The 20044-nt window shown below is 50.6% G+C and overlaps 3 protein-coding genes across 7 annotated transcripts in view; all 3 read left to right on the forward strand.

Moving 5' to 3' along the window:
* Nucleotides 1-20044, forward strand: part of GNL2 (G protein nucleolar 2) — a 329965-nt gene that overhangs the window by 19647 nt on the left and 290274 nt on the right. The window lies entirely within an intron of this gene.
* Nucleotides 114-7331, forward strand: SNIP1 (Smad nuclear interacting protein 1). The gene is made up of 4 exons (XM_063311705.1): nucleotides 114-215; nucleotides 301-409; nucleotides 729-1309; nucleotides 6795-7331. The coding sequence occupies exons 1-4, from the start codon at nucleotides 145-147 to the stop codon at nucleotides 7048-7050; spliced, it is 1017 nt and encodes a 338-aa protein (XP_063167775.1). The 5' UTR covers nucleotides 114-144; the 3' UTR covers nucleotides 7051-7331.
* On the forward strand, nucleotides 8069-12155 carry MEAF6 (MYST/Esa1 associated factor 6). 5 transcript variants are annotated; one of them, XR_010068509.1, is made up of 9 exons: nucleotides 8069-8207; nucleotides 8328-8443; nucleotides 8551-8638; nucleotides 8712-8757; nucleotides 9040-9229; nucleotides 10561-10590; nucleotides 10733-10791; nucleotides 11319-11352; nucleotides 11693-12155. XR_010068509.1 is itself a non-coding variant. In XM_063311850.1 (8 exons), the coding sequence occupies exons 1-8, from the start codon at nucleotides 8103-8105 to the stop codon at nucleotides 11699-11701; spliced, it is 618 nt and encodes a 205-aa protein (XP_063167920.1). In that variant the 5' UTR covers nucleotides 8069-8102; the 3' UTR covers nucleotides 11702-12155. The 5 variants fall into 5 exon arrangements, 3 of the variants coding, with proteins under 3 accessions (XP_063167920.1, XP_063167922.1, XP_063167921.1); XM_063311850.1 differs by lacking the exon at nucleotides 10733-10791; XR_010068510.1 differs by lacking the exon at nucleotides 10561-10590 and having other exon boundaries at nucleotides 8070-8207.

Genomic DNA, 20044 nt, shown 5'->3' on the forward strand with positions numbered 1-20044 from the left:
GCCAATCACGGGCCGCGTCGCGTTTACGAGACCCAAGTCCGCGACACTGAGGGCGGAAGCGCTTGGCCGAGCGCTTCCGGGTCGCGCGGAAGGCGGCCGTGGCCTCGAGGCGGAAGCCAGGAGGCGGGAGGCCGGCGAGGTGCCATGGAGGAATCCGAGCGACGGCGGAGGCACCGGAAGCGCAGCCCACGGGGAAGCCCCCCGGAGGCCGACAGGTGAGCGCCAGGCGCGGGGGCGACCCGGGCGGAAGGGAGGCCGTGGTGGGCACAGGTGCCTGACGTGGGTTTGTGTCGTTGGAAGGTCGCAGTCCAGGAGGAGGCGCCGGTCCTCGGGCAAAAGGAGCAGGTCGCCGCCGCCCCGGGAAAGGCGGAGCCGGAGTCCCCGCCGCGCGGGCACCAGGATAAAGCAGGTAGGCGGCTGGCGGGGCGCTGGCGGGGGGGGAGTGGAAGGTTTGGGCTGCCCGGGAGGGAGGTGGCCGCGGCACGCCTAAGTCGGAGGTTGGTTCGGTGCTGAGCTGCGCGTGCTGACGCTTTCCGTGTCTTGAAGGTAAGTTACACTTGGTCATTCAGCAGTTTAAATATTAGCAATGCTTTGTAGTCCTGCTTTTTGCCCGGCGTGTTCTAATTTCAATAATAGTATAGTCTTACAAAATATAGTTGGGAATCCCAAGTATTTTCTTTGCTTTTCTTTCCAGTTTTAGCTATCTATTTGTTCCTCCACTGTTACAGGAGCGAGAGGATCACTCCCGGAGGGGGCGTGAAGAGCGGCAGAATCAAGACCGATCAGAGCTTGAACAGAGGCAGAGAAAAAGCAGCAACAGAGAGAGACACCGGGATCATTCAAGTCGAAGGAAGCTCAGTAAGGATCTGACTGAGAGCCGTGTTAGGGAACAGGACACCCATCGTCTCCTGGATCAGCAGGCAGAAAGGGAATTCTATAACGAGCGTCGGCAGTATCGTCGGCAGCAAATGGAAGCAAGTGGAGACGAAAATAGTGAGGCAAGAGGGCCCAGCAACAAGAACACGGACAAGGAGTCAAGTAGTAAGGAAAAACCAAGCTTTGAACTCTCTGGTGCTCTTTTGGAGGATTCCAATACTTTTCGTGGTGTCGTGATCAAGTACACCGAACCCCCAGAAGCACGCATTCCCAAAAAGCGATGGCGTCTATATCCTTTCAAGAATGATGAAGTTCTTCCCGTTATGTACATTCACCGGCAGAGTGCTTATCTGCTGGGGAGGCACCGACGCATTGCTGATATCCCTATTGACCATCCCTCGTGCTCTAAACAACATGCTGTCTTTCAATATCGGTAAGTTCTGAATCCAGCAGGGCGCGACGGGGAGTGGGATTAACTGCTTACGGCAAGATTTCCTAGGCTTGGATCACAACTTCTTGGGAGGTTGTGAGTGAATTTGTGGAGAGCTACAAAAATGCTGGTGGTTGCACAGGCAAAGCCAAAGCCCTGCAGGTTTTCCTGATTTCTATGGACAAGCTGGCTGCCCATTCTACTCTCCCTGTTTGGGTTGTGGTGGTAACGGCAGCAGCAGCAGCAGCTTCTGTCCCAGGCAGACCCTGACCTCCGGAGTCTGCTGCTTGCTGCCCCCTTGTGCTCTCCTGCCCAGCCTGCTATCACCATTTTCTTTTCTTGTCCCCTTTCTCTGATGAAGCAGGAGCTAAGGGCCTGTGTTCTGGCAGCAACAGTCAGCCGCCACCACCTTTCCAACAGAGATGAATGGAAACTAAGCAAGTTTTTCATATTTTATTCTACAGCCTCAGTGCCTACAAGACCACAGCTGTGCAGATCACTAGTAGTCCAAGCCCCTTGGTTGCTGCTAAGTCAGTGGGAGAGAAACAGAAGGCAGGTGTGGGGAGAACAGAAGCTGGTCTGGCAGGCATAATGGGCAGCAGTGGGCTCAAGCCCCTGGACCAAGGCAGCGGTGGCTGCCATGATAACCAGAATAATCAGCCAGAAAACAGAGCAGACAGGCAAGTTCTGATAGCAACATCTGGAGAAAGTTTAATTCTTCCAGTTACATCAACAGCTATATCCATGCTGTTGTTACTAAGGACGTCACACAGTTTCATTTATTATTTGTGGGGGGAGGGTGTCACAGCACAAAGCATGAGAACTCCTGGCTTAAAACCAGTGGCTTCTGACAAGAGGGGGTGGGCAGTGGTGGCATGAGATCTACTACTTCTATAAGTGCATAATGGTGCTGCTCACATATACGAAAGGTGCAGAGCTCATAACGTCATTCTGACAAAAGCAGCAAGGTCTTGCAAGTACCCCCATTGAAGAATTTCTGGAAAAGCATTTTGTGTTAACTGTCAGCCGCCTCAAATCTCTTTTGTGCTGATTATTTTGTTGATGGGAATTTGTATTATCTCCCTGCAATTTCTGCCTCTGCCATGTCATCTTTCTCAGGTACAGACGTGTCTAATTGTTTCATGAATAGGCAAAGGGCTGGAAGTGAACAGTACAAGGCAAGGATAAAGATGAGAAAAGTCAGCATGAACCTTATTAATTTATCTAAATACATGGGATAGGGATTGGCATTGCTTATGTACATAGTTCTTTACCAAAAACAGGTCTGACAAATTCTGGCTTTATAATTCAGGTCAGTGCAAAAGAAGGGGAAGGGTGGCAGAGGAGTAAGCAAGTGAAGAAAATGCTTTTTTTTCCCCAGTTACAAGTCTGTTGGTTTATTTACAGCCTAAATCAGTTTGGTGTCTTTCAGCTGTTTTGAGGAGTGCAGATCCTAGGTTTGATGGGAGGGGATGACACTAAATTATGGAAAGTCAATCTGGGATATTTGGACAAGAAGGGATTCCAGGCCACCTAGGAAAATTAATCTTGAGGAAGAGGTACAGACAACAAGAGGAAAAATGGAGGTTCATTTGAGTGAACAGGAAATCTTTAGATAGTTATGGAGGAAAGAAGACATGTAGTATCATCTTGATCAAGTGTTGGTATTATTATCTCCCATAGTTTATTTGGTATAAAATATCCACAGTGATTTGGGACTGCTCATTTCAAGATTTACTTCCAAATACTGCATGGGTGCTTCAACTTTAAATAAAATGCAAAAATAGCATTTGGGTTGAGTTCCCTAGAGAAGCAAGGCTCTGAGGTGAGAGGAAGCTTGTGCAAAGTTCAGGAGGAAGTTAGTATAGAGTCTTTACAAAGATGTGTAACATCCTCAGAAATACAGGGAAAAGAAAATTGAGCAGAATATATATAAATAATGAAGCTGGGAGGGTGGAGAATCAGACCAGATGTTTTAAACTGGGGAATGAAAAAGGCTGTCCCTTTACGCTGCTGTAAAGCAGACATGATATAATGTAACAGAATGAATGTAAAGAGCAAAGGAAAAAGGAATAAACATAACAGTAATGCTAAGGCTTCATGAGGATCAGGAAATGGGATGGGATTTTTGTCAACAGGGAGGAGGAGAATTTAAGAAGGTCAGGCTTGAATGTACTGAACACATAATGCAGGCACCCTTGGCCAAATTCTTAGTTTCAGTTTTTGTAAACAGAAGCTGACAAACTCTATGTGTTACAAAGTAAAACACCTCTTTAAGCAAACATGAATCAATGCAGTTGTTTACAGATTCAAAGTAAGAAAATAGTGAACGTGCAGAAGATATTCCTTTTCACCCGCAAGTCAGCACGTTTCATACTTCCTTTGGCAGAAATAACAACTTCCGAAGGCTGTTAAATGTCTAAGGGATCTGTGGATATCTACTCCAGTGCCAGCTCAACTCTTCAGCATGTTGTTTATGGTGATCTGTAGGGTCTGTTTTGCAAATCAGACTGGTTTTCGGGCAGTTCCAGCACAGATTTTTCTTGTGTTCTGGATCAACAGCCTTTAACTGTTGTCTTCTGTTTCCTAACAGTGTTTCTCTCAGTTGAAACTGCTAACTAGAAGAATTTATTTTTTTCATAGAATAATGTTCTCTTATTTTGTTAGAGCAAATTGTCTTTCTTTTCAAGTGCCCATGGTTGTTAGGTAACAACCTGACAAGTTAGAAATGTCAGAGTATGTATTCACCTGTGGAATTGTCTTTATCTGGCTAATTGTAAGCCTAATGAGTCAATAGCCATTGGGACCTTATTACCAAGTTTAAAATACAGAAGACATAGTGCCAAATCATCTGGAACCTGCCATATTCACTATTTTCTTATTTTAAATCTGTAAACAACTGTACGTAGATAGTATGTATTTTGTTTGTGGAAGGACATTATGTTTAACTTTGTACCAGGCGGAATCAGTTTCTGCTCACTAAGGAATTCTCTGAAACAAAAAAGTTGGATCAGCACCACCTAAACTTTGGGTCCAACTGTATGGCTTGTTTTGTTTTGACTCTCTGTCCTAGAGAGATAGCTATCAAGCCTCTGCTTGAACACATCCAGTGAGAGGAATTCCCCCTCCTCTATAGGTCACTGATTCCACTCTCAGATTGCTCCTACTGGTAGAAAAGAGCTTTCCCAAATTTAAATGAAATATACCTCCCTTTTCTTAAATGCCTTAGTCAGCATCATGTACTCTGGAATGAGAGGAACCGGTCTGGAGCTCCTCCTACGTAACGTTTCAGGTGCTTGAAGAGCACAATCGTGTTCCCTCCTCAGTCATCTTTTCTGCCAAAGAACCCTTGTAATTTATTTATTTATTTATTTATTTCTCAAATTTAGCCACCGCCCATCTCCCTCAAAAGAGGGACTTTGGGCAGTTTACAATAAAATCCAGCACAAAACATAAACATTAAAATCACATAAAACAGTTATAAAATACAATAAATAAATAAAATCCAAGAAAGAGATAAAATCCAGGCTGGTGGGAGGGACTCTAGGGTGCGAGCCACCACCAAGAATGGTTATTCACTTTCCCGCCCCAGGCGAGACGGCAGAACCAGGTCTTCAGGGCCTTCGGGAAGGTCAGGGGTGAAGGGGCCTGCCTCACCTCCAGGGGCAAGATAATTGCTGGAATAGAAACAACAGGAAGATACTGGGAATGTTCACATGTTATGTCATGTTGGGTTCAGTGCAGGAATTCCAGCCAAAGCATCTCCAGCACATGGCTGTCAAGCCTGTGCTTGAGCAAGTCCAGCAAAAGGAAACCCAGCATCTCCTTTGCTCTGGTTTCTATTATTGAACTGCTATTACTGTCAGGATGCTTTTTACCTTGATTCCATTATTTTGCATGTTGTGCATTGGAATGATAGACAACAGACCACCTTCTATGGACATCATTTCTGGTATTGGTGCTGTTTTATCTCCTTCTGAAGTCTAAGCAGCCTCCTTCCACAGAAGTTATTTCCCCCCCCCCCATTATCTTTGTTGCCAGTCACTTCAATCTCTCTCACTCACACATATGTGACAAAGAACAATTGATGAACACTCTGAATATGATTTTCAGACCAGCTGTGGTATCCACTTAGCTGACTTGCAAAACAGCCTGGCATGGGGCACTTTATCAAACATTTTGCTGATGCCTTTTGTCCACAGGGCCTCCCAATCAAGTATTGGTTACCTGATCAAAATGTGAGATAAAGTTAGCCTGGCAAACTTGCTCTTGACAAATACGTGTTGACTTCTGATAACTATGGCATTGTTTTCAAGGTACTTACAGCTCTGTGTTAAGTAACCACCTGGATTATATTTCTTTCAATCTCCGTCTGCACGCCTGGCCCTTCACCCTGCTTCCTGTTTTCCTGCTGGAGAAGACTGATCCCCAAAAGCTTTGCCTGCTGCCATTTTGCTGGCTTCATTGTGCATCCTTCCAGAGAAGCTGTTAGGATTCCTTGTCCAAACCAATTCTTCCCTGACACATCCTCTGTAATTCTGTCTACCTGCTTGTTCTCTTCCTTGGCCCTCTCAATCCCATGTGTACTTTTTTGCTTCCAGATCTTCACTAAGCTTTCTGTGTAACCACAGCTTTTTTTGCTGTCCCCATGTAGTGACAGGGCTGCTAGGGATGAATTAGGGGACTCTCTGCAGAAAGAAAAGAGTGCAAGATTTGGGGGCGGGGGGGCACAATAGAGAGAGGAAATGAGCTACCGGGTGGGTAGGAAAAAAACGACCCGAGGAATGAAAAAACCAAGCAGAAAAGCGTGATCAGACGCTGGCCGTCTCACCTCGTGCCACCTCTCCCTTCAGCCATGCTGACCAGAGCATTGGGTGGAACACAGGTCACCCCTTCCTTGAGATAGGGGGTGTCCAGGGAAGGAAAAAATCATGATGAGATGGAGAAATTGTGGTTTTAAAAGGAAGAAGAGAGGAAGGCAGGGAAGACATAGGACTCATGTCAGTTCAAATGGTATTTCTCCACCAGGTAGTGGACGTGTCTCCAGGCCAGGAGGCCAGGAGCTGCCATCTGGGGAACCTCAACTACAGACCTGAGTTTGGTCCCACCCCACCCTTTAGCTGTCCCACAAGTCTCTGAAAGCCTGGCTCTGGTCCCTGGCCTGGCCTTAAGGGAGCTGTCAAGCCTCCCTTGCTTGCCTGTGATGTATTGTGTAGTTTGCTCTGGGTGCATGTGCCTTTTCCCCCTCTTTACTGTAAGCTGCCCAGAGTCACTGGGAGTCAGGCAGCCTCTAAATCCCATAACGTAAGCCGCCCTTTCCCACCTGGGCATGTGGGCCTCCAGCAGTGGAATGAAAAGGAATCCCGTATTCTTGATGTCTCTGTAGAGTTGCTGTGAGGCAGAAAGGAATCCAACGTTCAAAGATATGAAGCAAACTGGTGTTCCCTGATCTTTGGGCACTAACTAACATGGGTTTCTTTTTTGCAAGGCTCGTGGAGTACACCCGTCCTGATGGCACAGCGGGTCGGAAAGTAAAACCATACATCATTGACCTTGGCTCAGGCAATGGCACTTTTCTGAATAACCAGCGCATCGAACCTCAGCGCTATTATGAACTAAAAGAGAAGGATGTGCTGAAATTTGGGTTCAGCAGCAGGGAATACGTCCTCCTCCATGAGTCCTCGGATGCCACAGAGGAGGAGCAGAAGACGGAGGAGGAGGAGGAGGAGGAGGAATCCGCCTGACAACGGGAGCAGACTCAGATGCTTCCCATGGCCATTGGAGGCTTGCTCTGAGTGCCTCCCGCTGCCTCAACATCTGCTGTCTTTGGCTGGACACTCCTCAGATGGACATTGATGGTTGTGGTAATCAGCTGGTAAACCCAATTTTTGCTTTTGGGGTGATTTTTTTAAAGTCAAGCCTGTTTGATGCCTCAGTGGCACAACAGTTTTTTCCAGTGCATGTTTCATGGCAAAATAAAACCTGAAGTAGTAAACCATTCTGAACAAGCAAGGCCATTTACAAACCCTTTTATGCTTTTTCCTTTTTTATTCCCTCTTGCAATTTGTTTAAAAATAGATGCTTTTTTTTAAGTTAAGAGAATACAAAACCACCTGTGCGTCTTTAATGTATCTCATTGTTTTCTTTTGCGTTTACCGTTTTTACAAAGTGTGACACACACACACACACACACCCATTCGTGGAGGCCGTTTTGCATCCAAACGGCTTTGGGGGCAGCGCGCCCCTATCCCCGGGCCGTCTGCTGGGGCGGCGGGGACGCTTCTCTCTGGCCCTCCGGCCGGGGGGGGAGGCAAGTAGGAGGAGCTGGACCCTTCCCTGCCGCCCCACCCTGGGCCGGGGCGCAGCATCGTCCTGGGCGCCTTTCCGCTTCAGACCACGAAGTCCCCCGCTTGGTCAGTGGCGCGAGGGAGGCGCGGCCGAGGCCGTCCCGTCAGTCGGGAGCGGTCCCGGCAGCGGCTTCTGGATCGGGCAGGGGTCCGCTTGACGGAGCCCCCTGGCCGCCCGTTCCCGTCCTCTCCCCAAAGCGCCCGTTACCGGTTCCGGGATCCGCCCGCCCCCTCCTCCCCGGCGGGGGAGCCGCGGCGGTGTGAGGACCGGGCCGCCGGCCGAGGGCGCTCTAGGCTGCGGCTCCTCCTCTCCTCTCCTCTCCTCTCCGCCGCGCCCCGCCCCTTCCCTTGGCTCCCCGGCCTCCCTGCGTGCCTGCTCGCCTCCTCCGCCTCGGCCTCGGCCTCGGCCTACGAGCGGGCGGGCGGCCGAGCGAGCGGGCGGGCGGGCCATGGCGGCGTTGCACGGGGCGGGCGCCAAGGCCGGCGCCCCGCCGCAAATCCCCGACACCCGCCGCGAGCTGGCCGAGCTGGTCAAGCGCAAGCAGGAGCTGGCGGTGAGTCCGCGGGGGGGCGCGGGGGGAGGGACGGGAGCGGGGCCGGGGGGGGCGGGCGGCGAGACCCCCGCCTGCCTCCGCCTCCCTCCCCCGCCAGCCCGCCGTGCCTCTCCCGCGCAGGAGACGCTGGCCAACCTGGAGCGGCAGATCTACGCCTTCGAGGGCAGCTACCTGGAGGACACGCAGATGTACGGGAACATCATCCGCGGCTGGGACCGCTACCTGACCAACCAGAAGTGAGTGAGCGGCCCCCGCGGGAGGGAGGGAGGGAGGGAGGGAGGGAGGGGGCCTCGCGGCGGCCCCGCCCCCCCCCCCCCCGCTGCCCGTCGCTTTCTTCCCCCAGAAACTCCAACAGCAAGAACGACCGTCGGAACCGGAAGTTTAAGGAGGCGGAGAGGCTCTTCAGCAAGTCCTCAGTCACCTCGGCGGCCGTAAGTTGGGCTGGGGGGGGCGCGGGGGGGGCGCCGCTCTCGCGGACCTGACCGCGCTCTCCTGCTCTCCCAGGCGGTCAGCGCGTTGGCCGGAGTCCAGGACCAGCTCATCGAAAAGCGTAAGTGGCACCCGCTGCTCCCGCCAGCCTTTCGCAGTTCTGCAGATGCCTCCGCAGCCACCCTGGCCTCTCCCCTCCCTGCGCCCGGTGGCCCTCGCTCTGCCCTTCCGACGGCACTTTCCACACGGAGAGGGCCTGTAATCTACTGGCGATCGATTGATCGCTGGCTGTGGCGGGGCGCAAAAGCCTCTCCCTGCTCTCGGTGCTGGGACTGCCCACGCAGACGAGCCACGGAGCAGCTCTGGAGGGCTGAGCATGGAGGCCTTGCCTTTCTCCGCCCAGGTGAGCCCGGCAGTGGCACCGAGAGTGATACTTCCCCGGATTTTCACAACCAAGAAAATGAGCCAAGCCAGGAGGAGGTGGAAGAGCTGGATGGCTCTGTTCAAGGGGTGAAACCTCAAAAAGCAGCCTCTTCTGCCTCTGGAAGCCACCACAGTAGTCACAAGAAACGGAAGAACAAAAACAGGCACAGGTAAGCTGGGCAGGCTTTCCCTAGGACTACACCCAGACCTTCAACTGGGCCCACCGGAGCTTTGTTTTGTGGAGAACTGTGTGAAAGGAAGCATCTTCCTCACGTTCTCCTCTTGAATGTTTTTAGTTCAGTATTCATGTCTATGTCGCTCTACAGACAAGATAGATTAGGGTCAGAGTTCACCCCACATGCTTAATGGCCAAGCGGGGATTTGGATCTGGCACCTTGTCCCCAGCTGAGGAACTCTCTTGGGATCCAGGTGGGAAAGCATCAGAGGGCAGTCATGGTCTGCCTTGAGAGTAGTCCGTAAAGCAGTAGCAATAGCAGCCTTCCAGGGCTCTGTCCCAAATGAAACATCCTCTTTCCTTTTAAAGACACAGCCAATTAACTTGGCAGGTTAAACATAATCCAGAAATAACACTTTATTGCTAGAATTGAGTGCTATCTCTACACGGTCCTTTCCACGAGTAATGCAGGTGGGTGGCTCTGCCCCAGCAGTCACTTAGTCTTGAAAATGACAGTAGAAGGGAATGAAATGGAACATACAATGGGGAGAAATGGGATTGTTGTAGTTTTATGTATTTTGTTCAAGTTGAAAGCGTCTGTTGATGACTCTTTCTGTGTAGCGAGTCTTTCCCTATTGAGAAATAACTGGCTACTGGCCTTCATCAAGGCAGGAGGTATCAATAGACCTAAAGTCCAAGCTCAGAGATTCTGTTCTGAAAGATACCAGATCTTCACATTCACAGTGGCAGGAGGCCAGGAGGAAGCTGCAGAAACGTGGGTTAGGCTGTACTTGTGGATTGGAGTCTTGTAGGCACCCGGAGCTATAGCGTAAGCTCAGGAAGTGGAAGCGGGCCCTCTCTTCGCTGTTGCCCTGGTCCAACATTTTCCCAAATCAAGGCCGGGACTGAGCTAGCCAGAGACCACATCGGCAGGAGGGGAAGGGTCAGCTTTCCATTTCTGTTTCCTTGCCAGGCTGCGGAGGTGGTCCGGCCAGAATCCTGCCGGGGGGCTGGCATGCATGTTGTGCCAATTCTCCACTGACTGGGCTCTTTGCTCATCCTTTCAGGCATGGTGGGAGGTTCCCGCCTTGCTTTCCTTTCCAAGGATGTTGGTATTTGCCCTTGGAGCATCGTAGGATTATTTGGGGGTAGGGGACTTCTGGGGGATCAGGGTTTTGGGAGGATTTTATATTTCAAGGTTATAATTATGTGTCACCTGTTCTTTTTTATTTTTGAATTTCGCTAGGGTGGCTAATCAACTAATTGATTTAATTCCTTAGTGTATTAATTTCTATTGCTTTCTTCTTTTCGAATGCTGCCCCTCAGCCCGTCTGGCATGTTTGATTATGACTTTGAGTAAGTTTGACTTGATTTGACTTGGTTTTTGTGCTGTGATGTCATTGTGTAGCCTTTCTTCTCCCCTTCACCGCCCTCCTTCAACTTCCCCATGTGCATTTTCAAAACTATTCTAATCTATAGTTTATCTGTTTAATTGTAGGTATGTATATTAGGTTAGGCTGGCAAGTTTTTAAAAATACAGACAAAAGCACAATGGAGGTAACTTTTTATTTAATCACCTTGGCAAAAAAAAAACCATTCGGCTGCCATCTTTGCTTCTTTATGTCATACTGAAAAGCAGATAAACTTCTACTGAATTCTGAAAACTGATTTTTGTTGCTTTGCTTTCTAAGGCCTGCAGATAAGGCAGTTTCTCAAATGCAGAAAATACAATTTGATTCTTACTGGTTCCACTAAATCCTTCAGCGGTGGCCGCCTCCTCCTCCTCCTCCTCCTCCTCCTCCTCCTCCTCCTCCTCCTCCTCCTCCTCCTCCTCCTCCTCATATCTTTAACACACTAACCCAGCAGATGATGTGTCCCCATGGTCTTTGGATGCTGCCTAACTCTCTAATGTGTTTCTCCAGATTGTGTGGGTGGAATCTGCATTTGGGTGCCATGGGGTGTGGGTGGGAATGCTCCATTGGCCTGTTAATGGCAGGCATGTTCCCTTTGCTGCTCTGGCCCAGAAAGGGGATCGCCTTTCTAGCTGCCCATAGGCTGATGCTCGCTCCTTCCTTCCATTGCAGGATTGATCTCAAGTTGAACAAAAAACCGCGAGCTGTAAGTATCCTCCTTCCTCCCAATGTCCTGCCTGGTCTTTCCATTATTGCACAATTCTGGGTGGGGTTGAGGTGAAGATGCCTGCCTTTGTGGGGGCCCTTCAGCTTGCCTGAAAGGGAAGAGGTCATTCCTGCAGCCTCTTGTTTGGGTGGAGTTGTCCACCCAAGGATGGGGTTGTCGGTGGGGGCGGTGCTTGCCTGAGTTTGGAGCAGGGTTTTCCAGAGCAAGCCGGTTCTACTCCTCAAGACCCTGCGGAGCTACTCCCGCGCTGCTCCTTTGGGTGAGCCTCTCCTGCTTGTGCCAGCTCCCGGGTGATGCTCAATCTGCCCTTGCTCTCCAGGACTACTAGTGCTCCTCCAGGCTGAATCTTCTAGGAACTTTCCTCCTTCCCTCCCTGAGACTGAATAAGCACAAGGCCAGCTCTTTCCTGGCGGCGCCACTGGCCGAACCAGACCTTCCTGCTGTTGCCAGTTCGTCATGCATAAAACCCGCAAAGAGAAGCCCTCTCTACTTGCTGCCGTCTTCTGGTGGATTCCTTTTGTCTTACGTATTTGGCTCTTTTTAAAAAAATAAACGTTATTTAATTTTCCATTTGTTAAAAGGTTAAGACAAATTATCTCCTAGATCTTTTTTCTTCTTCGGAACCCAAAGACCCTCCAGTAGACCCTTCAAACTGGGAAGGGTGATTTCATTGTACTCTGAAACTTCTACTAACACCTTGAGGGAAATGGGTGTTTGGGGGAAGCAGCCTCTTTTTTAATATTTATGTCTACTTATTGTAAATAAAACATCTCCTCCACCAACTTTAGCCTGCTGTCTGGCTGCACTTGTACAACACTGAGAGCTAAAGATTGCTCAACCACAGTTGGTTGAGCAAAGGTGGTACCTTAAAACGTGCTAATGCATAAAGCCTGATTTATGAACCATGGTGGCTGGAGTTCACCCAATACGCAAGGTTGCAGATAAACGAACCTCCCTTGGCCTCGGGTGTTGTGTGAATTCAGCCTCCCAGAGAAAGCCAGGCCAAGGAGTCAGATCCCAGAGCCTGCCTCTGCCCTGTTTGTCTTCTGAGCCACCAAACGGGGGGAGAAGGGGCTTCTGCAGCAGGGGGCAGAGATGGCTGCCTCAGGTGGGTTTCTTATTCTTGAGCTTCCCTTAAGGGTGACGACCTTTCTGTTTGCTACATATTTCAAGAGAAGTCGGTGTGGGATCTTGGTCACTGTTAGTTTCTACTTTTGGAAAGATGATGTCATGAGTACTGATGGTGAGCAGGAGGGGGCCTCTATCCAGGGGGGAAAACGCGTAGTACTGAGGAGTTAAGCAGCCATTCAAAGAGACACAGATCAGACCCGCCTTAACTTTTGGGGTTTATCTGTTTGGGTTTTTCCCACGCTTCTTCAGTTTGTTAGGATTTTCTGTCTAATGTAGCAGTAATAAAACGCTAGAGACCTATTCTTTGTCTCAGCGTGGTTCCTGACTGTTAGGACAGATGTTCCTTGGAATAGTAGAAGTCTTCCCTGCTCAGGCTCTGCCTGAACCAGCGGCCCTTCTGTGTGTCTGACATTTTAGCTGCTTTGATTTGGGGTGTGCGGAGAGTGTGAGTTCTGTCCTGCCGAAACAAATGGTACAACCTGGTTCTTCTTAAAAATCTGGCTTCTTGATAGAAGCAGGTGAGTTAAATGCCTATGACTCATTGCTTAGTTATCAGTTTGGCTTAGTTTTTGTGGACCTGAAATCTGTGTATCGAGGCAAAGGGCTGCCATTCTTTTCTGCAGCCTTTGACTGACCTTTAGAATCTCCAGGAAGTGGAAGGATCGTTTGGCTTCAGGATATTCTTTATGCAGAAATAGATGGAATGCTCAGCTGGGAAATTGTGGCGGTTCAGATTTCTGTTTTCTGGGTTATTCTAAGTTTTTCTAATTCTTTGGACAACTTAGGAAGTTGGGAGTTCAGCCTTTACTCTTTCTTTGAGATGGTTTCAAATGTAATAATGTTTCTTTAGAATCTCCTTGGGATTTCTAACAACCTTTGGGACTTTCTGGCAATTTTGAGAGCTCTTTATTTGTGGCAGGTGAGGGCCACCTTGCCTAGAACACTTGCATGTTCTTTTTGAATCTTTAACTCATTTGTAAGTGGCTGACTGGAATCTGGGCAGCTGTGCAATTTATGTTGTTCAACATTGAATGTAGGCATTTTAATATTTAAAGTTAAAAATATTTTTTCTTTTTTAAAATACAAAATCAGAAATTATTTTTTTAAAGAAGAAAAACATAAACAGTGAGACAGGGCTGCCTCCCAAGAGGGAGGATAGGGGTGAATCCTCCAGTTCCCATGCCTCTAAGCTAGAAAGCCAGGAGGGTGCCCTGCTGACCTGCCTTCCTCCTGAGATCCTTCTTTCTCACACAGCAGGGCAGGCAGGGGGGGTGGCAGGTCAGGCGCCCTCCGAACACGGGGGCAGCAGGGCCTCCAGCTGCTCCCTCGGGGCAGGGGGCTGCTCTCATGGACCTGGCGGGCTCCTAGGAAGGCAGGTGGGAGAGCTCCCTCCAGCCCTCTGTCCACTTTATGGGCTCCGTTGCCTGCTGGGTGGTGGTGATGGGGGGAATAAATGGTCACCAGGGGGCAGCCCAGAGTAAAACATTATTTTTCTTCTTTCCAGGCTTTTTTTTTAAAGTTGCTGTTGTTTTATGCCTGGCATGCACGCAGGTGCCTGACCTGGGACAGGTAGATGGGCAATATTGTTCCTTCTTCTTTTTCCTAAATGATTTTCTAACTTGGACACTCAACAGGATATTAGGTTAATGCAGGGCTGCAACTGGGGAGGGGCAACTGCGACATGTGCCCCGGGCGCTGCACTGGGGGGGCGCCAAAATGAGCACTGGGGGGGCACCAGAATGAGTGCTGGGAGGGCACCAAAATGGGCACGGAATCCATGTTTGCCCCGGGTGACACAGACCCTAGTTGCGGCCCTGGGTTAATGTGCATGCTGTTGAGCGGAAGGCAACTTTGCCTTCCCAACCGGTAGATAACATCTCAAACGTGTCAGACCTCAAGAAGGTTGTGCCAGAGGGTTCTCTGCAGCTGCTGCAGCCACCCTGAAGGGGCCCTTTGAGACAAAGAAATTGGATGTCCGAGCTCACATAGAATTACAAAGAAGAGAATTGGGGCCAGCAGAAAGATAGGAGCTGGAGACAGAAGAACAGGTTCATTGGTCAGAAATGTAGAGGTTAAAGTGGCTTCTACTACAATCAGTCCAAAACTCCCAGCAGCTCCTCTGGAGATACAAATTTCCAGAATGTGGTCAAATCTCGTGATGTTTGCCAATGGGTGGAGAACAGCAAGGACAAGGCAAAGGCACCTTCACAGCTCACCTGTCACAGAAAGTCCATCCAAGCTGGATCAATGCTGACAGCCAAGTTGGATATTTTTGCCAAGTTATGGTGGCCACTCCATTGGAGATCCTGACAGATGCTGCAAGTGCTTTCTTGTCAAGGATGATGGACGGAATATTTCATATCTGCTCCCTACCATCAATGAGCAACTGGCATAGTGGAAGAGTTCAGTGGAACTACTGGGATTTGATGTTGCCACAGCTCTTACTGCTTATTGGGCTGTGCCCCACTCCAATTTGTGATTGTTGATACATTATCAGTAGGAGAGGAAAGTCCTCTGGGGAAAACATCATTGTTGTTACTTATTTCTTTAAATTTATTGGCTGCCCAACTCCGAAGGACTCTGGGCAGCATACAAACCTAGAGAAAAGAGAAAAGCAGCTAAGAACATTAAATCAAACAGACAGCTCAGAATAAAATAATCTAACAGACAGCAAAATCAACAAAACAAAATGGGTCATTCAAATCATAACCCCAGGCCTGGGACCAGCACCAGGTTTTCAGAGCTTTCCAGAACTCCAGGTGAGAGGGCGCCATCTTTATTTCCAGGGGATGCTGGTCCAGGGGGTGGGGCCACGACATAGAAGGCCCGCTTCCTCGGTCCGTAAGTTGGCCGAGTTTAATGGAGGGGACCTGGGGAGCACCCACTCCACTGGAACGTACCGGGCGGGCAGAAACACTTGCAGACAAGCACCCTGTCAGGTATCCAGATATCTTGGACTTTGTAGAGAAGCTGCCGACACCTTAAAGTGAGTCCTTTGCTTAAAAAAAATCTGAGAGACCTGGTATAATCTCCATGCCAGGGAACACACCTTGAAGCCAGGAGATCATGTATTGGTGGTTCGACTGGTATGTGCCAACAAGGTAGCCTGGGAGGGTCACCACATTAAAGAGAAGGGATGGGTGAGCTATGTTGCAGAATTTCCAAGAACAAGGCTCAAATCTAGATTATACCACGTGGACACCTGCATGGGAGTTCCTGATTAAAGTTGTTTGGGAGTTTAGCCCGGGGTGGAGTCCAGCAGGGTAGACTCTGACCCAAGAGAGAAGGGCAGTTGTGTCGGAAAATTCTGAACTGTTAACCACGTGTCAGGATTTACTAATCTGGCCACTCACACCACAGCCACAGGGAGAGTAAGCTGACACATCAGCGAAATTACTTTGCAGCCCCATGGCAAAGCCAAGCCATTGAAAAGGAGCTCAAGTTGCTCAAGAAAGGCAGGCAATGGGGGCAAGCCGAGTGTCTCTAGTTATCCTGTTCTTCAAGCCTGGAGGAGAAGTCGATTTCTCTGTGAACCACAGAGGAAATGAAGGGAACAAAATTGAAACCAGAAACGCACATCTTCCTGGAGTCGTTGCAAGGAGCCAAATGCATTTCTACCCTGGGCCTGACCAAAGAATACTGGCAGGTGCCACAGGCAGCGAGAGAGGGGGAAAGGTCTGTATCTCCCACCAGCATGGGTGATTTGAATTTAATGCCTTCCCAGTGGGTCTTCGGAATGCTTCTGCAACCTCCCAAAGGCTGACCAATGAGCTGCTTGGGGATTTTAAAGACTTTACCATGATGTATTCAAGTGCTATGACCATTTTTCCCACCACCTGGGAGGAGCACTGGAATATCTAGAAGTGGTGTTCCGACATATCAAGGAGCCTGAACTCACTGTCTAGGCCAAGAAATGCCAAATTGGCCTGAATTATGTAATTTATTTGGGACACTGAGTGGGTCATAGAACTAAATAACCTCTAGAAGCCAAGGTGCAGGCTATCTAGGAAACGCCCATTCCCACAAAGGAAAAACAGGTGCAGTCATTCCTGGGTTAGCCATCTGTTACCAGAAGGTTATAGCCATGGACAGCCGAAATGCAACATCCCTATTGGATCTAACACAACTTGATGTGTGCTCCGAGGAAGCTAGTGTTTAGGCAGCCAAAAGCACCCTCAGCATTTGTCCTGTGTTACGAGTGCCGGACCCTGAGAAATGGTTCCACATTGATCAGTGAGAGGTGGGGGTGCTAATGCAAATGGTACAGCCCAAGCTCACCTGATAGGGCTCTTCAGAAGGGGGAATCCCATTGGTCTGTGCAACAATGACCAGGTGGCATCGACACTCTGCAGCCAGGACCCAGATACAAAGAGCCCCCAGATGCAAAATGATATATGAAACAATAAGGTGAGGCCTGGGTGCAGTGGCTGTGGAAGTCTGGAGGTGCATAATTCAGAGTTGGAGGCGAGAGCGGAGGAGTATTGACGCCTTTGAATCTGTGCATTGGAGACATCTCCTGACAATACCGTAGACAGTCAAGAAAACACACCAACGGATCATTGAACAAATCAACCCAGAGCTCTCAGTCAAGGCACAAATGACCAGGCTCCGAGTATCCTACTTTGGACACACTATGCAAAGTCTGAGCTCTCTGAAAAAAACTCTGATGCTGGGAAAAGTGGGAGGAAAGAGAAGAAGAGGACAACCAGCAGCCAGGGGAGGGACTCAGTTACAGTAGTGATGGGGGCACCGTTGGAAGGCCTGAAGGAGCAGGTTGGCACATGATCCATCATCAGGCTCCTTGATATGTCGGAACACCACTTCCAGATGTTCCAGTGCTCCTCCCAGGTGGTGGGAAAAATGGTCATAGCACTTGAATACACCATGGTAAAGTCTTTAAAATCCCCAATCACACCACTACTCTGCAGCTGAGTCCACCACTGATGATGTCCAAGGGCCAATCCCATATTGAGGGAGGGGGTAGAAAACAGGTTGCATCTCTGGCAAGGATGCAAGGCCACACATGCCACACACCGGCCCTAAGTTCTGAGCTTGACAGACAGAAGGAAGGGAAGAGACACCTCAGGACACAACAAGCGAGCGGCAGTGCTCCCACAGCAGAACAGGACACAGGCTGAAATACACGGAAGGTGAGGATTAGGATGGCTGCAAGGGCAACAGCAAGCAGCAGTCAGAGGCTGGCGAGCTCTATGAAGAGGCTGGGCAACCTGTGCCCTTCAGATGCTTTGGGTGTACTGGGGCTAGGAGGGAACCAGGTCAATTAATTTTTACGGACAAAGGAGACAGAAGTCCCACTGTGGGCTTGGTTCTTTCTGACTGGGTTCAAACACTGTTTGTTTTAACCATGGTCTTCTAAATGAGCCTCAACTTGTAGAGCTGACATTCAGTAAAGCATGACAAACCACAAGTTGTTCACACCACATGTACACCAATTAAGTAAACCACCTTATGGCTTAGCATGATACGTGAACTAGGCCAGTAATGTGATTTTTTTCTAGGATAAAAGCCCAACTGGCCACATCCCCCTTTTTCCTGGAGAGAATCCCTTTACCAGAAACATTTTTCACTTGTGTATCTTCCTGCCTTTATTTGCAACCACTGTAAACTTGAAGCAATACTTGGACAAAAAGGTGGTCTGAATCAGCAAGCAGGCATGTTTCAACTCAAGGGTAAGGACCAACCTCTATTAAAATAAAAAGAAGACATACTACAAGTTGGGGCTTGGGTGAGTATTTCCTGTCCTTCCGCTCCATGGAAGAGGGATCAATAGGGAAACACTGCATCTGAAGAACTGACTTTGGTTCTTTTAGCATGATAGTTTGATCTTGTTTTGTCAAATCTTTCAGAAATGCTGATTTGGGGTGTCTGATCATCCCTCCTGTCATCTGTGTGTGCACCTCTTACACGCTTTCAAGAGAGTGCACCCAATGCTCAAATGACTTTTTATAGCAGGAATAGCAGCTGAGAAATCGGTTCCACCTCCTGGCACCCCATCATTCCTGAAGTCTGGAATGTCCTATCAGGATAGCCAACAGACGAACCAGGAAAAGAAAAACTCCTCCAAACTTTCCTAGGTGAAGGACCCTTTTTTACAAACAAACAGACAAACAAAAAACCTGGCCCGAGGACTCCTGGGCAGACTGTGCAGCAAGAGCACTTGCAGGAGTACCATGAGGAATATCCTGGTGGATAAAGTTGCTTAGATTTGCTCCGACGGATTCTGACTTGGCAGGTCTGCCCAAGGTGCCTGGGGCATGGCCTTGGGATCTGGAGTGAGTTTGAACTGGCGACTCCAGAGGAAGTGGACAGGGCTCTCTGCGCGGTTAGCCTGACCACTGTTTGCTGGATCTGGGTCCCTCCGGATCGTGAAAGCAGCCAGGGAGTTGACCTGGAGTTGGGTCCACACTGTGGCGCCCTTGGCTCCTTTCCCAGAGGGGGTGGCCCCTCCAGCCTTAAGAGAGGCCGTGGGGCACCCCTCCTCAGAAGGCCACGCTTGGGCCCCATAGGTTTAGATAACCACCGCCCTGTCTCCAACCCTCCCTTTTTGTTGGGAAAATGGTAGGACTGCAGCTGCAGAGAGCCGCGGAGGAAGCAGATTATCCAGACGCGGCTCAGTCAGGTTGCAGGCTCAGGTTCAGACGGAGGCGGCCCTGGTCGCGCTTGCCGATGACCGGGGCAGAGCCAGGACGGAGGCGTCTCAGCGGCCTTTGATACCATCAACCGCGGTACCCCTCTGAGCCCCTCCACGGGCTGGGGATGGGGGAGCCGTTCCGTGGTGGGTCTCTTCCTTTCTCGCGGGCCAGTTCGCCAGTGCTGGCTGGAGGGCCGGATCGCTCCCGGGCGCCTCCTCTCCGGGGTGCCGCGGGGTTCTCCTCTTCCCCCTCCTTTTCCACGGCTACGTGAAACCGCCGGGTGCGCTCACCCGCCGGTTCGGTGGCATCAGCAGCTGGTGGTACCCGCCTCTAGCCCTCGGAGGCGGCGCGGGGCTGTCTCAGACCCGACCGGTCGGGGCCGAGGCGCGGGTTTCGGGGCCACCTGCTTCTGGGGATATTCCACCCTGCGTCCAGGGCGGGGGCCCCCTCCTCCGCCTCCTGCCCACCGCTGGAACCGCCCAGGCCGCGTCGCCCCGGGCCTCCCGCAACCGGGCCGCCGAACGCGCGGCCGCCACGCCACCGGCCCTCCTGGCGGGGTCGGGCCAGGCCGGTCGCAGTTCTACGCCCGCCGGTCAGGCCCCCTCTCCCACAAAGGCCTCCTTATCCCCGCGGGCGGCCGCGGAAGGCGCCTCGCCCGCAGGAAGCGCTTCTGCTGCGGGGAAAGCCCCTGGCAGGCGCCGCCGCCGCGCTCGAGGGGTGGGGGGTGCGGACAAGGGCCCGCGCCCCCCGCCCCTGGAGGGGGAGGACCGGGACGCCCGGTGGCTTTGGCCCTCCGAGCGCCTGCCGGGCGCGCTTTTGGGGAAGGCTGGGGCTTCCGCGCACGCGGCTCCCGGGCTCCGGCCTCGTGTCGGGCGCGGGCCGGCCTT

This window comes from Candoia aspera, chromosome 10 (assembly GCF_035149785.1).
Source record: "Candoia aspera isolate rCanAsp1 chromosome 10, rCanAsp1.hap2, whole genome shotgun sequence".
NCBI classification, from domain to species: Eukaryota; Metazoa; Chordata; class Lepidosauria; order Squamata; family Boidae; genus Candoia; species Candoia aspera.

Bases quoted from the DNA above. Each gene is read 5' to 3' on its own strand.
- SNIP1 (XM_063311705.1), top strand. From the start codon at position 145: ATGGAGGAATCCGAGCGACGGCGGAGGCACCGGAAGCGCAGCCCACGG. The intron at 216-300 runs GTGAGCGCCAGG...TGTCGTTGGAAG, and splicing joins AGCCCCCCGGAGGCCGACAG to GTCGCAGTCCAGGAGGAGGC. The intron at 1,310-6,794 runs GTAAGTTCTGAA...CTTTTTTGCAAG, and splicing joins CATGCTGTCTTTCAATATCG to GCTCGTGGAGTACACCCGTC.
- MEAF6 (XM_063311850.1), top strand. From the start codon at position 8,103: ATGGCGGCGTTGCACGGGGCGGGCGCCAAGGCCGGCGCCCCGCCGCAA. The intron at 8,639-8,711 runs GTAAGTTGGGCT...CTGCTCTCCCAG, and splicing joins CCTCAGTCACCTCGGCGGCC to GCGGTCAGCGCGTTGGCCGG. The intron at 9,230-10,560 runs GTAAGCTGGGCA...GCTGCCCCTCAG, and splicing joins AAGAACAAAAACAGGCACAG to CCCGTCTGGCATGTTTGATT.